Genomic DNA, 14,759 nt, shown 5'->3' on the forward strand with positions numbered 1-14,759 from the left:
CGTTTAAGGGCCACCCTAATATATATATATATATCTTTGTCTTCAATCCTGTCTGCCTGGTAAATGTTCCATACGGTTTTTTTTCTTTTGTACTTCCAATTTAAACTTTCAAACACAGGCAGAAGCAAGCAGGTCGATGGACATCGAGGCACGCGGCTAGACAAGACGGAGAGAGACGTGCGCGAACAGGGATCCAGTCAGTCGCACAGAGATGGCACAGACATGTGGACAACAATAGGGAGGGGAAAGGAATAAAGAGGGAGGGGTGAGAAGGGAAGGACTGGGAGGGGGAAAAAAAACTTTCACAAAGTTTATTGAGAGTCACCACTGCAGTTGAGGCGAGGCAAAGAGAGGGAGAGAGACAAAACGTGGAAAGTGTGGCGGAGTCGGTTGGTGTCCAAGAGTACACGCGTTGTAGGTCTGGAGTACCAACCTGTACGATGGCAAGGGAGGCTTAAGGGAGAAAGTTCAGAAAGCAAATCCAAGATCCCTTCTATATGAAGACAGAGCGAGAGGGTGCGTGGAGAAGATCTTGAAGCTCATGGGTGCTCTGTGGGTGACAGAAAGAGACGACTTGGAACCATGATACGTCATGATAACTCAGGTACGTTTGCAACAGTAACAACAACAAAAATTCAACTACCTTCATCTGTCCAGTTGCCTTAAGTGAATCTGAGATGTCCTCGAGTAAGTTTTACTGAAGCTCTTAGAATTTCCTTCTTGGGTCTGATATGCTTTCAAATGATTCCTCCAGTATGCTCCAGTCAAGGTTCTTCCAAACATCTGTTTTTCACTTTACCTTCCAAGGTGCGTAACCCATCAATTTGGCACAGCTACGTTTACACAACCCACCCTCAGCTACTTCATAGCTGAACTCCTCCTTCCTTTTTGACTCTCTTCGGAACCATATATATTCCCCTCGTTTTCCTAATCGTTGTCGACAATGCGCTACCCCTTTAAATGTAGGTCTACCTAAGCAATACCTGATTGTTCCGTTACAGTCAGTTCGCCGAGTAGGCCCTTTCCTTTCATCCGTATATCTGGTATAACCTCATTCCTCAAACTTCCTCAAGACCCTTTAGCAGGGCAGTGACTGGTATCGACTAAACGTCGGAACGTGGTTTTGTCATTGCCGAAATTACGACTACATTGACCTCCCAGGTTCACGACGTGGACAACTGTATTGTTGTGACGATGGTGCTGCTGTTGTTTTGCGCTTCGATTAGTTCAAAGTTAAACATTCTAACACAGCATGACATTCACATGGACGAATGCACGCATTCCTTGGTGTAATTTCCATGCCAGCAAGAGTTCAACTCTCTGCCTTTGCTGTCAACTTTAATTGATCACCAGGGAATCCGGTAGTTAGCAAAGTCTCATTTCTTACTCTTGTAGAAATAGGACATTGATCCTGTGTGTAGATTTTGTCGAGATCAAGAACCTTCCGGCACAAAAACTCTGGTCTGCATGATTATACAAGTCACTAAAATAAGTAAATTAAATAGATATCTTGTGTGTAGTCTCATACAATTATCTTTCGACCTGAAAATTCCCAAAACGCTCAGGACAAGACTTTAGATTCGAATATATTTTGGATGAGAATTTAGATTATAAGAGGTTATAAGGACAAGACTTTAGATTAGGAGAGGTTAAGGACAAGACTTTAGATTAGGAGAGGTTAAGGACAAGACTTTAGATTAGGAGAGGTTAAGGACAAGACTTTAGATTAGGAGAGGTTAAGGACAAGACTTTAGATTAGGAGAGGTTAAGGACAAGACTTTAGATCAGAAGAGGTTATAAGGACAATACTTTAGATTAGAAGAGGCTAAGGACAAGACTTTAGATCAGAAGAGGTTATAAGGACAATACTTTAGATTAGGAGAGGTTAAGGACAAGACTTTAGATTAGGAGAGGTTAAGGACAAGACTTTAGATCAGAAGAGGTTATAAGGACAATACTTTAGATTAGGAGAGGTTAAGGACAAGACTTTAGATTAGGAGAGGTTAAGGACAAGACTTTAGATCAGAAGAGGTTATAAGGACAATACTTTAGATTAGAAGAGGCTAAGGACAAGACTTTAGATGAGGAGAGGTTAAGGACAATACTTTAGATTAGGAGAGGTTAAGGACAAGACTTTAGATTCAAAGAGGTTAAGGACAAGACTTTAGATTAGGAGAGGTTAAGGACAAGACTTTAGATTAGGAGAGGTTAAGGACAAGACTTTAGATCAGAAGAGGTTATAAGGACAAGACTTTAGATTAGGAGAGGTTAAGGACAATACTTTAGATTAGGAGAGGTTAAGGACAAGACTTTAGATTAGGAGAGGTTAAGGACAAGACTTTAGATGAGAAGAGGTTATAAGGACAAGACTTTAGATTAGAATAGGTTTAGGATGAGAATTTAGATTAGAAGAGGTTAAGGACGGGACTTTAGATTAGAAGAGGTTATAAGGACAAGACTTTAGATTAGAAGAGGTTTTGGATGAGAATTTAGATTAGAGGGGGTTAAGTCTCAAGGACAAGACTTTTGATAAGAAGAAGTTGAAGACAAGACTTTGGATGAGATTTTAGATTTAGAATTTAGATTCAAAGAATTTAGATTTAGCATTTAGATGAGAATTTAGATTCAAAGAGGTTAAGGACAAGACTTTAGATTAAAAGAGGTTAAGGACAAGGCTTTAGATTAGAAGAGGTTATAAGTACAAGACACTAGATTAGAAGAAGTTTCAGATGAGAATTTAGATTAAAAGCGGTTAAGGACAAGACCTTTGATTATAAGAAGTTAAGGACAATACTTTAGATTAGAAGAGGTTATAAGGACAAGACTTTAGATTAGAAGAGGTTTAGGATGAGAATTTAGATTAGAAGAGGTTATCAGGGCAAGACTTTAGATTAGAAGAGGTTTACGATGATAATTTAGATTAGAAGAGGTTAAGGACTAGAATTTAGATTAGAAGAGGTTATCAGGACAAGACCTTAGATTAGAAGAGGATAAAGACAAGACTTTAGATTAGAAGAGGTTTCGGATGAGAATTTTTATTACAAGATGTTAAGGACAAGACTTTTGATTAGAAGAAGTTAAGGACAATAATTTAGATTAGAAGAGGTTTAGGATGAGAATTTAGATTAGAAGGGGTTAAGGACAAGACTTTTGATAAGAAGAAGTTAAAGACAAGACTTTAGATTGGAAGAGGTTATAAGGACAAGACTTTAGATTAGAAGAGGTTATAAGGACACGACTTTAGATTAGGAGAGGTTATAAGGACAAGACTTTAGATTAGAAGAGGTTATAAGGACAATACTTTAGATTAGAAGAGGCTAAGGACAAGACTTTAGATGAGGAGAGGTTAAGGACAAGACTTTAGATTAGAATAGATTTTGGATGGGAATTTAGATTATAAGAGGTTATAAGGACAAGACTTTAGATTAGGAGAGGTTAAGGACAAGACTTTAGATCAGAAGAGGTTATAAGGACAAGACTTTAGATTAGGAGAGGTTAAAGACAAGACTTTAGATTAGGAGAGGTTATAAGGACAAGACTTTAGATTAGAAGAGGTTATAAGGACAAGACTTTAGATTAGGAGAGGTTAAGGACAAGACTTTAGATTAGGAGAGGTTAAGGACAAGACTTTAGATTAGGAGAGGTTAAACACAAGACTTTAGATTAGAAGAGGTTATAAGGACAAGACTTTAGATTAGGAGAGGTTAAGGACAAGACTTTAGATTAGGAGAGGTTATAAGGACAAGACTTTAGATTAGAATATATTTTGGATGAGAATTTAGATTAGAAGAGGTTATAAGGACAAGACTTTAGATTAGGAGAGGTTAAGGACAAGACTTTAGATTAGGAGAGGTAAAGGACAAGACTTTAGATCAGAAGAGGTTATAAGGACAAGACTTTAGATTAGGAGAGGTTAAGGACAAGACTTTAGATTAGAATAGAATTTGGATGGGAATTTAGATTATAAGAGGTTATAAGGACAAGACTTTAGATTAGGAGAGGTTAAGGACAAGACTTTGGATTAGAAGAGGTTAAGGATGAGAATTTAGATTCAAAGAGGTTAAGGACAAGACTTTAGATTCAAAGAGGTTAAGGACGAGGCTTTAGATTAGAAGAGGTTATAAGTACAAGACGCTAGATTAGAAGAAGTTTCGGATGAGAATTTAAATTAAAAGCGGTTAAGGACAAGACCTTTGATTATAAGAAGTTTTTTTTTTTTAAAGTTTTTTTTTTTGTATACTGAATCAAGGCTCGTGAAAGAGCTAAAATTAAGGACAAGACTTTAGATTAGAAGAGGTTATAAGGACAAGACTTTAGATTAGAAGAGGTTATAAGGACAAGACTTTAGATTAGAAGAGGTTATAAGGACAAGACTTTAGATTAGAAGAGGTTTAGGATGAGAATTTAGATGAGAAGAGGTTATCAGGACAAGACTTTAGATTAGAAGAGGTTTACGATGATAATTTAGATTAGAAGAGGTTAAGGAGGAGAATTTAGATTAGAAGAGGTTATCAGGACAAGACCTTAGATTAGAAGAGGATAAAGACAAGACTTTAGATTAGAAGAGGTTTCGGATGAGAATTTATATTGCAAGATGTTAAGGACAAGACTTTTGATGAGAAGAAGTTAAGGACAATAATTTAGATTAGAAGAGGTTTAGGATGAGAATTTAGATTAGAAGGGGTTAAGGACAAGACTTTTGATAAGAAGAAGTTAAAGACAAGACTTTAGATTAGAAGAGGTTATAAGGACAAGACTTTAGATTAGAAGAGGTTATAAGGACACGACTTTAGATTAGGAGAGGTTATAAGGACAAGACTTTAGATTAGAAGAGGTTATAAGGACACGACTTTAGATTAGGAGAGGTTATAAGGACAAGACTTTAGATTAGAAGAGGTTATCAGGACACGACTTTAGATTAGGAGAGGTTATAAGGACAAAACTTTAGATTAGAAGAGGTTATAAGGACAATACTTTAGATTAGAAGAGGCTATAAGGACAAGACGTTAGATTAGGAGAGGCTATAAGGACAAGTCTTTAGATTAGGAGAGGCTAAGGACAAGACTTTAGATGAGGAGAGGTTAAGGACAAGACTTTAGATTAGAATATATTTTGGATGAGAATTTAGATTAATAATAATAATAATGCATTTATTTTATATAGCGCTTTTCAGGAAGCCCAAAGACGCTTTGACAGAGTGCAAAACATAATGCATGGCAAAACATAAAAACAATTGCAAAAAAAGAAGAATCAATAGGGAAATATTCAAAGCACAAAGGAGGGAGAAGGAGAGGAGATAGGCAGGGGTTAGATGCTGTGGGTTAAATGTTGAATGCAGTGTTGAACAGGTGGGTCTTGAGTGATGTTTTGCATGTGGTGAGTGAGGAGGAGTCTCTGATGGTGTGAGGTAGCGAGTTCCAGAGGGTGGGAGCAGCGATGGAGAAGGCCCTGTCCCCCCAGGATCTAAATTTGGTCCGGATGGGGGGGGGGGTCAGGAGGTTGGTACCAGCAGAGCAGAGGTTGCGGGTGGGAGTGTGTCTGGAGAGGAGGTCAGCCAGGTAGGATGGGGCCAGGTTATGGAGGGCTTTGTAGGTCAAGAGGAGGATTTTGTACTGGATTCTCTGGGAGATGGGGAGCCAGTGAAGCTTGTAAAGGACGGGGGTGATGTGGTCACGGGTCCGGGAATGGGTGAGTAGACGGGCAGCGGAGTTCTGAATGTATTGGAGTTTATTGGTGATTGTTGAGGGTGAACCATAAAGGAGGCTATTGCAGTAGTCCAGACGGGAAGTGATGAAGGCGTGGATGAGGGTTTCTGCAGCCACGGAGGAGAGGGATGGACGGAGACGGGCGATGTTTTTCAGGTGAAAGAAGGCTGTCTTTGTGATCTGTTTAGTGTATTTGTCGAAGGAGAGGGTTTGGTCAAAGATGATGCCAAGATTCCGGATGTGAGGGGAGGTGGATACTGGGAAACCGTCGATGTTGAGGGCAAAGTTATGGGTGGACTTGGTGAGTGTTTTTGGGCCAATGATGATTATTTCTGATTTATCACAGTTAAGTTTGAGGAAGTTGATTTGAAGCCAGGATTTTATTTCAGTGATGCAGTTTGTCAGGATAGAGTGGGTGGCGGTGGAGATGGACTTGGTGGAGATGAAAAGCTGGATGTCATCGGCGAAGCAGTGGAATTGGAGACCATGACGGCAGATTAAGTGACCGAGGGGGGACAGGTAAAGGATGAAGAGGAGGGGGCCAAGAACTGAACCTTGGGGGACACCTTGGGGGAGGGGAGCAGTAGGGGATTTGCAGTTATTGATGGAGATGAACTGACGTCTGTCAGAGAGGTATGATTTAATCCAAGAGAGGGCAGTGCCGGTAATGTTAAAGGTGGTTTCAAGTCGGGTGAGGAGGATGGTGTGATCGATGGTGTCAAAGGCGGCGCTGAGGTCGAGGAGGATGAGAATGTTGAGGTTGCCAGCGTCAGAGGAGAGGAGAAGATCGTTGGTGATTTTGAGGAGAGCAGTTTCAGTAGTGGTTGGAGCGGAATCCGGATTGGAATGTTTCATACAGGTTATTGGCAGAGAGGTGATGTTTGAGTTGAGTGGCTACAGCGCGTTCCAAAACCTTTGACAGAAAGGGTAGGTTGGAGATGGGTCTGAAGTTATTTAGGGTGTCAGGGTTTAGTCCAGGTTTTTTCAGAATGGGGGTAACAGCAGCAATTTTGAGGGAAGGTGGGACGATGCCTGTAGACAGGGAGGAGTTTATTGTTGCAATGATAAGTGGAGAGAGAGCAGGAAGGGAGGCCTTGACAAAGCTAGAGGGGATGGGGTCAAGAGTGCAGGTGGCAGTTTTCATTCCGATGAGGAGTTCAGAGAGGTCAGTAGGGGAGACTGGGGAGAATTGAGACAGGGGATGGCAGGATAAGGGGGGGCAGGTGGTTTGAGGGGGAGCGGGTGCGGCGGTGGTCAAGCTGTTGTAGATGTTTTCAATTTTGCGTTGGAAGAATGAAAGGAAGGAGATGCAGTTGTCTATTGTGAATGACTGGGTGGTGGTGTTCAGGGGGCTGAGGAGTTTGTTTATTGTAGAGAAGAGTGCTTTTGGGTTTCCGGAGCCAGAGTGGATAATTTGAGAGTAGTAGGCGGAGCGGGCGCGGGAGAGGGCATCTTTATAGTGTTGTATGTGGTCCTTGTAGGCCTGGGAGTGAACTGTGAGACCTGTTTTATTGCGATTAGAAGATTAGAAGATTAGAAGAAGAGGAAGAAGATTAGAAGAAGAAGATTAGAAGGATTAGAAGGATTAGAAGGATTAGAAGAAGATTAGAAGAGGTTATAAGGACAAGACTTTAGATTAGGAGAGGTTAAGGACAAGACTTTAGATGAGAAGAGGTTAAGGACAAGACTTTAGATGAGAAGAGGTTATAAGGACAATACTTTAGATTAGAATAGGTTTAGGATGAGAATTTAGATTAGAAGAGGTTTTGGATGAGAATTAGGATTAGAGGGGGTTAAGCCTCAAGGACAAGACTTTTGATAAGAAGAAGTTGAAGACAAGACTTTGGATTAGAAGAGGTTTAGGATGAGAATTTAGATTCAAAGAGGTTCAGGACAAGACTTTAGATTAAAAGAGGTTAAGGACGAGGCTTTAGATTAGAAGAGGTTATAAGTACAAGACGCTAGATTAGAAGAGGTTTCGGGTGAGAATTTAGATTAAAAGCGGTTGAGGACAAGACCTTTGATTATAAGAAGTTAAGGACAAGACTTTAGATTAGAAGAGGTTATAAGGACAAGAATTTAGATTAGAAGAGGTTTAGGATGAGAATTTAGATTAGAAGAGGTTAAGGAGAAGACTTTTGATTACAATAAGTTAAAGACAAGACTTTAGATTAGAAGAGGTTATAAGGACAAGACTTTAGGAGAGGTTAATGACAAGACTTTAGAATAGAAGAGGTTATAAGGACAAGACTTTAGGAGAGGTTAAAGACAAGACTTTAGATTAGAAGAGGTTATAAGGACAAGACTTTAGGAGAGGTTAATGACAAGACTTTAGAATAGAAGAGGTTATAAGGACAAGACTTTAGGAGAGGTTAATGACAAGACTTTAGATTAGAAGAGGTTATAAGGACAAGACTTTAGGAGAGGTTAATGACAAGACTTTAGATTAGAAGAGGTTATAAGGACAAGACTTTAGGAGAGGTTAATGACAAGACTTTAGAATAGAAGAGGTTATAAGGACAAGACTTTAGGAGAGGTTAATGACAAGACTTTAGAATAGAAGAGGTTATAAGGACAAGACTTTAGGAGAGGTTAATGACAAGACTTTAGAATAGAAGAGGTTATAAGGACAAGACTTTAGGAGAGGTTAATGACAAGACTTTAGATTAGAAGAGGTTATAAGGACAAGACTTTAGGAGAGGTTAATGACAAGACTGTTGATTAGAAAGGGTTAAGGACAAGACTTTAGATTAGAAGAGGTTATAAGGACAAGACTTTAGATTAGAAGAGGTTATAAGGACAAGACTTTAGGAGAGGTTAATGACAAGACTTTAGATGAGGAGAGGTTAATGACAAGACTTTAGGAGAGGTTAATGACAAGACTTTAGATGAGGAGAGGTTAATGACAAGACTTTAGATTAGAACACACTCAGGACGAGGCTTTGGAATGAATCAGGCCCTTTGCTTATATGATGTACATGAATTGTGATGGTTCTTGAAGATTCAAAGATTAAAAAGAAATTACGTTATTGTAACTATAGATGCTAAATTAGGGATGGCAGGATGGTATATATGTATGCACACTGACATATAAGCTGTCTAGCCTGCGTTAGAATCCTGACCCAGCTATAAGCTGGCATCCCGGTGTTTCACAGGCAGGGTGAATCATCAGTGTGTGTGCCGCCCCTCGGATGCACATCAAACCGGGCGTCCTGTCTGCTTGGCATTAGAGTTTCTGGACGGTAAAGATCCCACGGTGTCCTTCGCATAAAGAGAGCAAGCTAGTGCCGCAACCATGAACAAATTCCAAATTCTTAACCTACTTACCGAGTTGAGCAAAATGCCTGGTCAGCCGGTTCGTGAAAAACTTTAGCCAAAAACTCCCTCCCCACTCCCCCACCCTCCCCCTTGATCAACCCCACAACAACGTGGGAATAATTTTGGCCATTAAAGAAGGAGAAGAAGAAGAAATATAGATTCTAAATGATTACCTCCACCACCAAAGGTGCACAAAGGTTATGCTTCACCGTCTGTCTGCATATACATATACAGTGCATTCAGAAAGTATTCAGACCCCTTCACTTTTTTCACATTTTGTTATGTTGCAGCCTTATGCTGAAATCGTTTAAATTCATTTTTTCCCTCATCAATCTACACTCAATACCCCATAATGACAAAGAGAAAACAGGATTTTAGAAAGTTTTGCAAATTTATTAAAAAGAAAAAACTAAAATATCACATTGACATAAGTATTCATACCCTTTGCTATGACACTTGAAATTTAGCTCAGGGGCCTCCCATTTCTCTTTATCATCATTGAGATGTTTCTACACCATGATTGGAGGCCGCCTGTGGTAAATTCAATTGATTGGACATGATTTGGAAAGGCACTCACCTGTCTATATAAGGTCTCACAGCTGACAATGCATATCAGAGCAAAAACCAAGCCATGAGGTCGAAGGAACTGCCTGCAGAGCTCAGAGACAGGATTGTGTCGAGGCACAGATCTGGGGAAGCCTACAAAAAAAATTCTGCTGCATTGAAGGTTCCCAAGAGCACAGTGGCCTCCATAATTCTTAAATGGAAGAAGTTTGGTCACTTGACTTGTGACAAAACAACCAGGACTCTTCCTGGAGCTGGCCGCCCAGCCAAACTGAGCAATCGGGGGAGAAGGGCCTTGGTAAGAGAGGTGACCAAGAACCCGATGGTCCCTCTGGCTGAGCTCCAGAGATCCTGTGTGGAGATGGGAGAAACTTCCAGAAGGACAACCATCACTGCAACACTCCACCGATCTGGGCTTTATGGCAGAGTGACCAGACAGAAGCCTCTCTTCGGTGAAAGACACATGAAAGCCCGCTTGGAGTTTGTAAAAAAGCACTTAAAGGACTCTGAGACTGTGAGAAACAAGATTCTGTGGTCTGATGAAACCAAGATTGAACTGTTTGGCCTCAATTCTAAGCGTCATGTCTGGAGGAAACCAGGCACCGCTCATCACCTGCCCAATACCATCCCAACGGTGAAGCATGGTGCTGGCAGCATCATGCTGTGGGGGTGTTTTTCAGTAGCAGGGACTGGGGGACTGGTCAGGGTTGAGGGAACAATGAACAGAGCAAAGTACAGAGATATCCTTAATGAAAACCTGAAACAGAGCGCTCAGGACCTCAGACTGGGCCAAAGGTTCACCTTCCAACAGGACAATGACCCTAAGCACACAGCCAAGAAAACGCAGGAGTGTCTTCGGGACAACTCTGTGAAGGTCCTTGAGTGGCCCAGCCAGAGCCCTGACTTGAACCCAATCAAACATCTCTGGAGAGACCTGAAAATGGCTGTCCACCGATGGTTCCTATCCAACCTGACAGAGCTTGAGAGGATCTGCAGAGAAGAATGGCAGAAAATCCCCAAATCCAGGTGTGCAAAGCTTGTCTCGTCATACCCAAGAAGACTCGAGGCTGTAATCGCTGCCACTGGTGCTTCAAATAAGTACTGAGTTGAGGGTCTGAATACTTATGTAAATGTGATATTTCAGTTTTTTTACTTTTAATACATTTGCAAAACTTTTTAAAATCCTGTTTTCTCTTTGTCATTGTGGGGTATTGAGTGTAGATTGATGAGGGAAAAAATGAATTTAAACGATTTCAGCATAAGGCTGCAACTTAACAAAATGTGAAAAAAGTGAAGGGGTCTGAATACTTTCTGAATGCACTGTATATATATATATATATATATATATATATATATATATATATATATATATATATATATATATATATATATATATACAGTATAGTCATTTGTGGAATTGGTTTTGTAAACAAAATGGAGACTCATGGAAGAGCAAGTTGACAAAGGTTACAAAAACAATGTAGTAAAAGTGGCCTCAATTGGACACAAACATAAAAAAGGGCAAACAACAAAAGAGGAGACAGGGGAGGGAAGAATGTAAAGCGCAATAACTGCAAGCAAGAAGGTTGACATAAGTTGGGGTGAAGGGTGCAGAAAAGATTACAGGAAATTAAGCCAAGACCAAGCAATAGACTAATACATATAATTACTTGAAGTCCTGGAGGGAAGAGAGGCACAACGACCTCTGGTCTGGAAAGTGGTGCCCTAGACGGGTAAACGAGATGTGGTGTGCAATTAGCCTGGATTCTGGAAGTTTAACCAGGACTGGATTCCTGGAAGAATGCGTGCATCCTGGAGTTGCTTGGAAGGTTGGAGGGTTAGGAGAGCAGATGGATCAATAATCATTGCCTGATATATATATATATATATATATATATATATATATATATCAGGTCCCACATAGGGGCCCATCAGACCTTCTGGGCCCTTGTGGGACCTGACTTACTCGATGTACTCGATGAAAGCATACGTGTCGGAGAACTTCCAATGTCTTGTACACAAGCAGTCGTTTGTTTGCTACCAAAAGCTGGGAATCTTCAACTGGTTAATAACTGGCGACCTGTCTCCTTATTGTGTGTTGATTACAAAATCCTCTCTAAAGTACTTGCTAATCGTATGAAGACTGTGATCAGTTCAGTTGTACACCCGGACCAGACCTATTGTGTGCCTGGAAAATCTATTTATGATAATATTTTTTTGGTAAGAGATATTATTTCATGCAATAATTTCCTGCGTGACGATTTTGGATTGCTGTTTCTTGATCAAACTAAGGCCTTCGATCGTGTTGACCACAAGTACCTTTTTTCTGTCCTGAAAGGAATGGGGTTTGGTGAAACTTTCACCTCTTATGTGAAACTCCTGTATACTAATACTCAATGTATGATAAAGATCAACAATAGGTTATGCTCTCCCTTTCCTTTCCAACGGGGTATTCGCCAAGGTTGCCCCCTCTCTGGGCTTTTATATATAGTCGCCCTTGAACCACTCCTTCGGTCTATTAGACAGCAAATACCTCGGGGAATGAGAAGTATAGAAGGAGCAGAATTTGTGCGGACGGCTTATGCTGATGATGTCTGCATTTTGTTTAGAAGCTCCAATGATGTCTCTGCTTCACAACGTTGTATGCGAGATTTCTCTGCAGCCTCTTCCGGTGGGATCAATTGGAATAAAAGTACAGCATTATGGTGTGGCAAAGGCAATCTCTCTTGTGTATCATCACCTTCACTCCCACATAACCTGGTCTGGAGAACGGATGGGGTTAAATATCTTGGAGTGCATATCGGTAATCGTGAAACAGAAATGAAAAATTGGGAAGGAGTGCTGGAACAAATTAGGCACAGATTGAAAGCATGGGAAGGACTGCTGAGGTCCATCTCCTATAGAGGCCGTACCCTTGTCATAAACAATCTGGTTGCAACAAAATTATGGCACAGAATTATTGCTTTACAGCCATCAAACCAACTAATTATGGCTACTCAGCGAATGTTGGTAAACTTATTTTGGAGTGGCTACCATTGGCTGAGGCCTGAGATATTGTACTACCCCCGGAAGGAAGGTGGCCAGGGCATTGTTGATATCTCTGGCCGGGTTGTGGCCTTTCGGCTGCAGTCTCTGCAGAGACTACTGTTCGCTGAACAGCTGCCCTGGCGGCCTTTTGCATTTTTTCTGTTACAACAGGCTGGTAGACTGAGATATGATCGGCAGCTTCTTTTGATAGACCTCGAGCATATAAATTTTGCCTCTCTTCCGAGATTCTATCAGAGTTTATTGGATACTTGGAAAAGGTTTGACATCCACCGCTTGCTTGAGGGCTATAATTGTTCCTTCAATAACCCCTTTTCTTCAATAACTTTTTTCCTGGTATCCCTCATAGCCATGCCCTGATTAAAAAATTTATCCAAGGAGGGATTAACAAAGTATGTGATCTGAGAGATTCATCTGGAGTTAAGTGGAAACCTGCTGGGTTGGTGGCAACCTCAGTTGGATCTCGCTGTCCGACTTGAAGACTAAGTTGTACGTATAGTCATTAGGAAATTTAGACAGCTAAACATCGGCTGGGAAGGTGTTGGTAACATTGAGGATTTTCGGTTAGGTTTCCCTGAAATCAAAGTGCTCCCTTCTTCTTCTCTTCAACCGGAGATTGAACATACCCCTCCTTTTCATCTTGTAACTAAGATTGGAATCCGTGATCTCTCTCGACAAAATAAGAATGTACCCCTCTCTGGGAGAACACGAGTAGCTGTGTGGTCAGAGCGGTTAGGGTCGGGGTCTCCCTCTACTCCCTTTTGGCCTCACATGTACACCTCACCAATACATGGTGTGTTAGCGGATATACAATGGAGGTTAGCACACTGGGTGCTCCCCTCCAATATTTTTGTTCACCGTATTAACAGCTCTCTGCCGGAAACTTGTCCGTTCTGTGATCAGAAGGAGGATTTGTTTCATGCTCATGTGCAGTGTCGTAGACCGACTTCGCTTTTTCTTTTCCTTGAATATCTTTTTCACCAATTGTCCTTCCCATTCAATATGCATATGTTTCTATTTCGTGTGTCTTTCAGGCCCACATGTAGAGACGTGGGTGTTCTTCTCAATTCTTTGGTCGCTGTTGCAAAATATGCAATATATAAGTCTCGGAAAATTAAAATAGACAACTGCTATGGCTCTAATGCTATTTCTATTTTTAAAGGGTTTGTTTCAACACGACTCAAGCTAGAATTTGATTTCTTCTTCAGTAATGGAAACGTCCAACTTTTTGAGAGAAAGTGGTGTATTGGCAATGTTTTGTGTTCAGTCACGTGAAAAAGTAAGTACACCCCATGTAAAGTTTTGACTTTCAACATATTTCAACATACAGCTATTTGATCTTCATTTCAACAATATTGAGAGATAAAGGTGATATAATATAACAAATATCATGAAACATTTACATTTTGTAGTCCATTGTTTAATTTAAATAAACATAAATGCAAATTTCGCATGTGGAAAAAGTAAGTACACCCTTGGCTCTAATAGGTGGTATTGCCCCCTTTGGCAGAAACAACCTCAAGTAGGCGTTTCTTATAACTGTCTACCAGTCTCTGACATCGACTGGGAGAAATTTTTGCCCACTCCTCCATGCAGAATTCTTTCAGCTGTGCGATGTTTGAGGGGTTTCTTGCATGCACAGCTCGTTTCAAATCCAACCACAACATCTCGATGGGATTTAGATCTGGGCTTTGACTTGGCCATTCCAGAACCCTCCATTTCTTTCTTTTCAGCCATTCCTTGGTGGATTTACTGGTATGTTTAGGGTCATTGTCATGTTGCAAGGATCCACCTTCGGTTGAGCTTCGACTTTCCGACAGATGGCCTCACATTATCCTCAAGCACGCTATGCTACAATGAAGAATTCATAGTGGATTATATGATGGTGAGCTGCCCAGGCCCTGATGCAGCAAAGCTGCCCCAAACCATAATATTTCCACCACCATGCTTTACAGTTGGTATCAGGTTCTTGTGGTCAAATGCTGTCTTTGGTTTTCGCCAAACATGTCTTCTGGTACTGTGGCCAAATAGCTCTACCTTTGACTCATCTGTCCAGAGCACATTGTTCCAGAAGTGCTGGTCTTTGCCTATGTGTTCATGGGCAAACTTTAGTCTTGCCCTGATGTA

At 40.8% G+C, this 14,759-nt stretch overlaps 1 protein-coding gene across 2 annotated transcripts in view; it reads left to right on the forward strand.

Moving 5' to 3' along the window:
- Positions 1–326: 326 nt before the first annotated feature.
- LOC137438753 (uncharacterized) overlaps positions 327–14,759 on the forward strand; it is a 94,620-nt gene continuing 80,187 nt past the window's right edge. Inside the window, exon 1 of one of the 2 annotated variants that reach the window (XM_068134078.2) lies at positions 327–604. In XM_068134078.2, coding sequence (XP_067990179.1) covers positions 593–604 — 12 coding nt within the window. In that variant the 5' untranslated portion in view covers positions 327–592. The remainder of the gene's footprint in view (positions 605–14,759) is intronic. The other variant, XM_068134077.2, reaches the window with a different exon arrangement.

This window comes from Myxine glutinosa, chromosome 13 (genome assembly GCF_964187855.1).
Source record: "Myxine glutinosa chromosome 13, kmMyxGlut1.1, whole genome shotgun sequence".
Classification (NCBI taxonomy): domain Eukaryota; kingdom Metazoa; phylum Chordata; class Myxini; order Myxiniformes; family Myxinidae; genus Myxine; species Myxine glutinosa.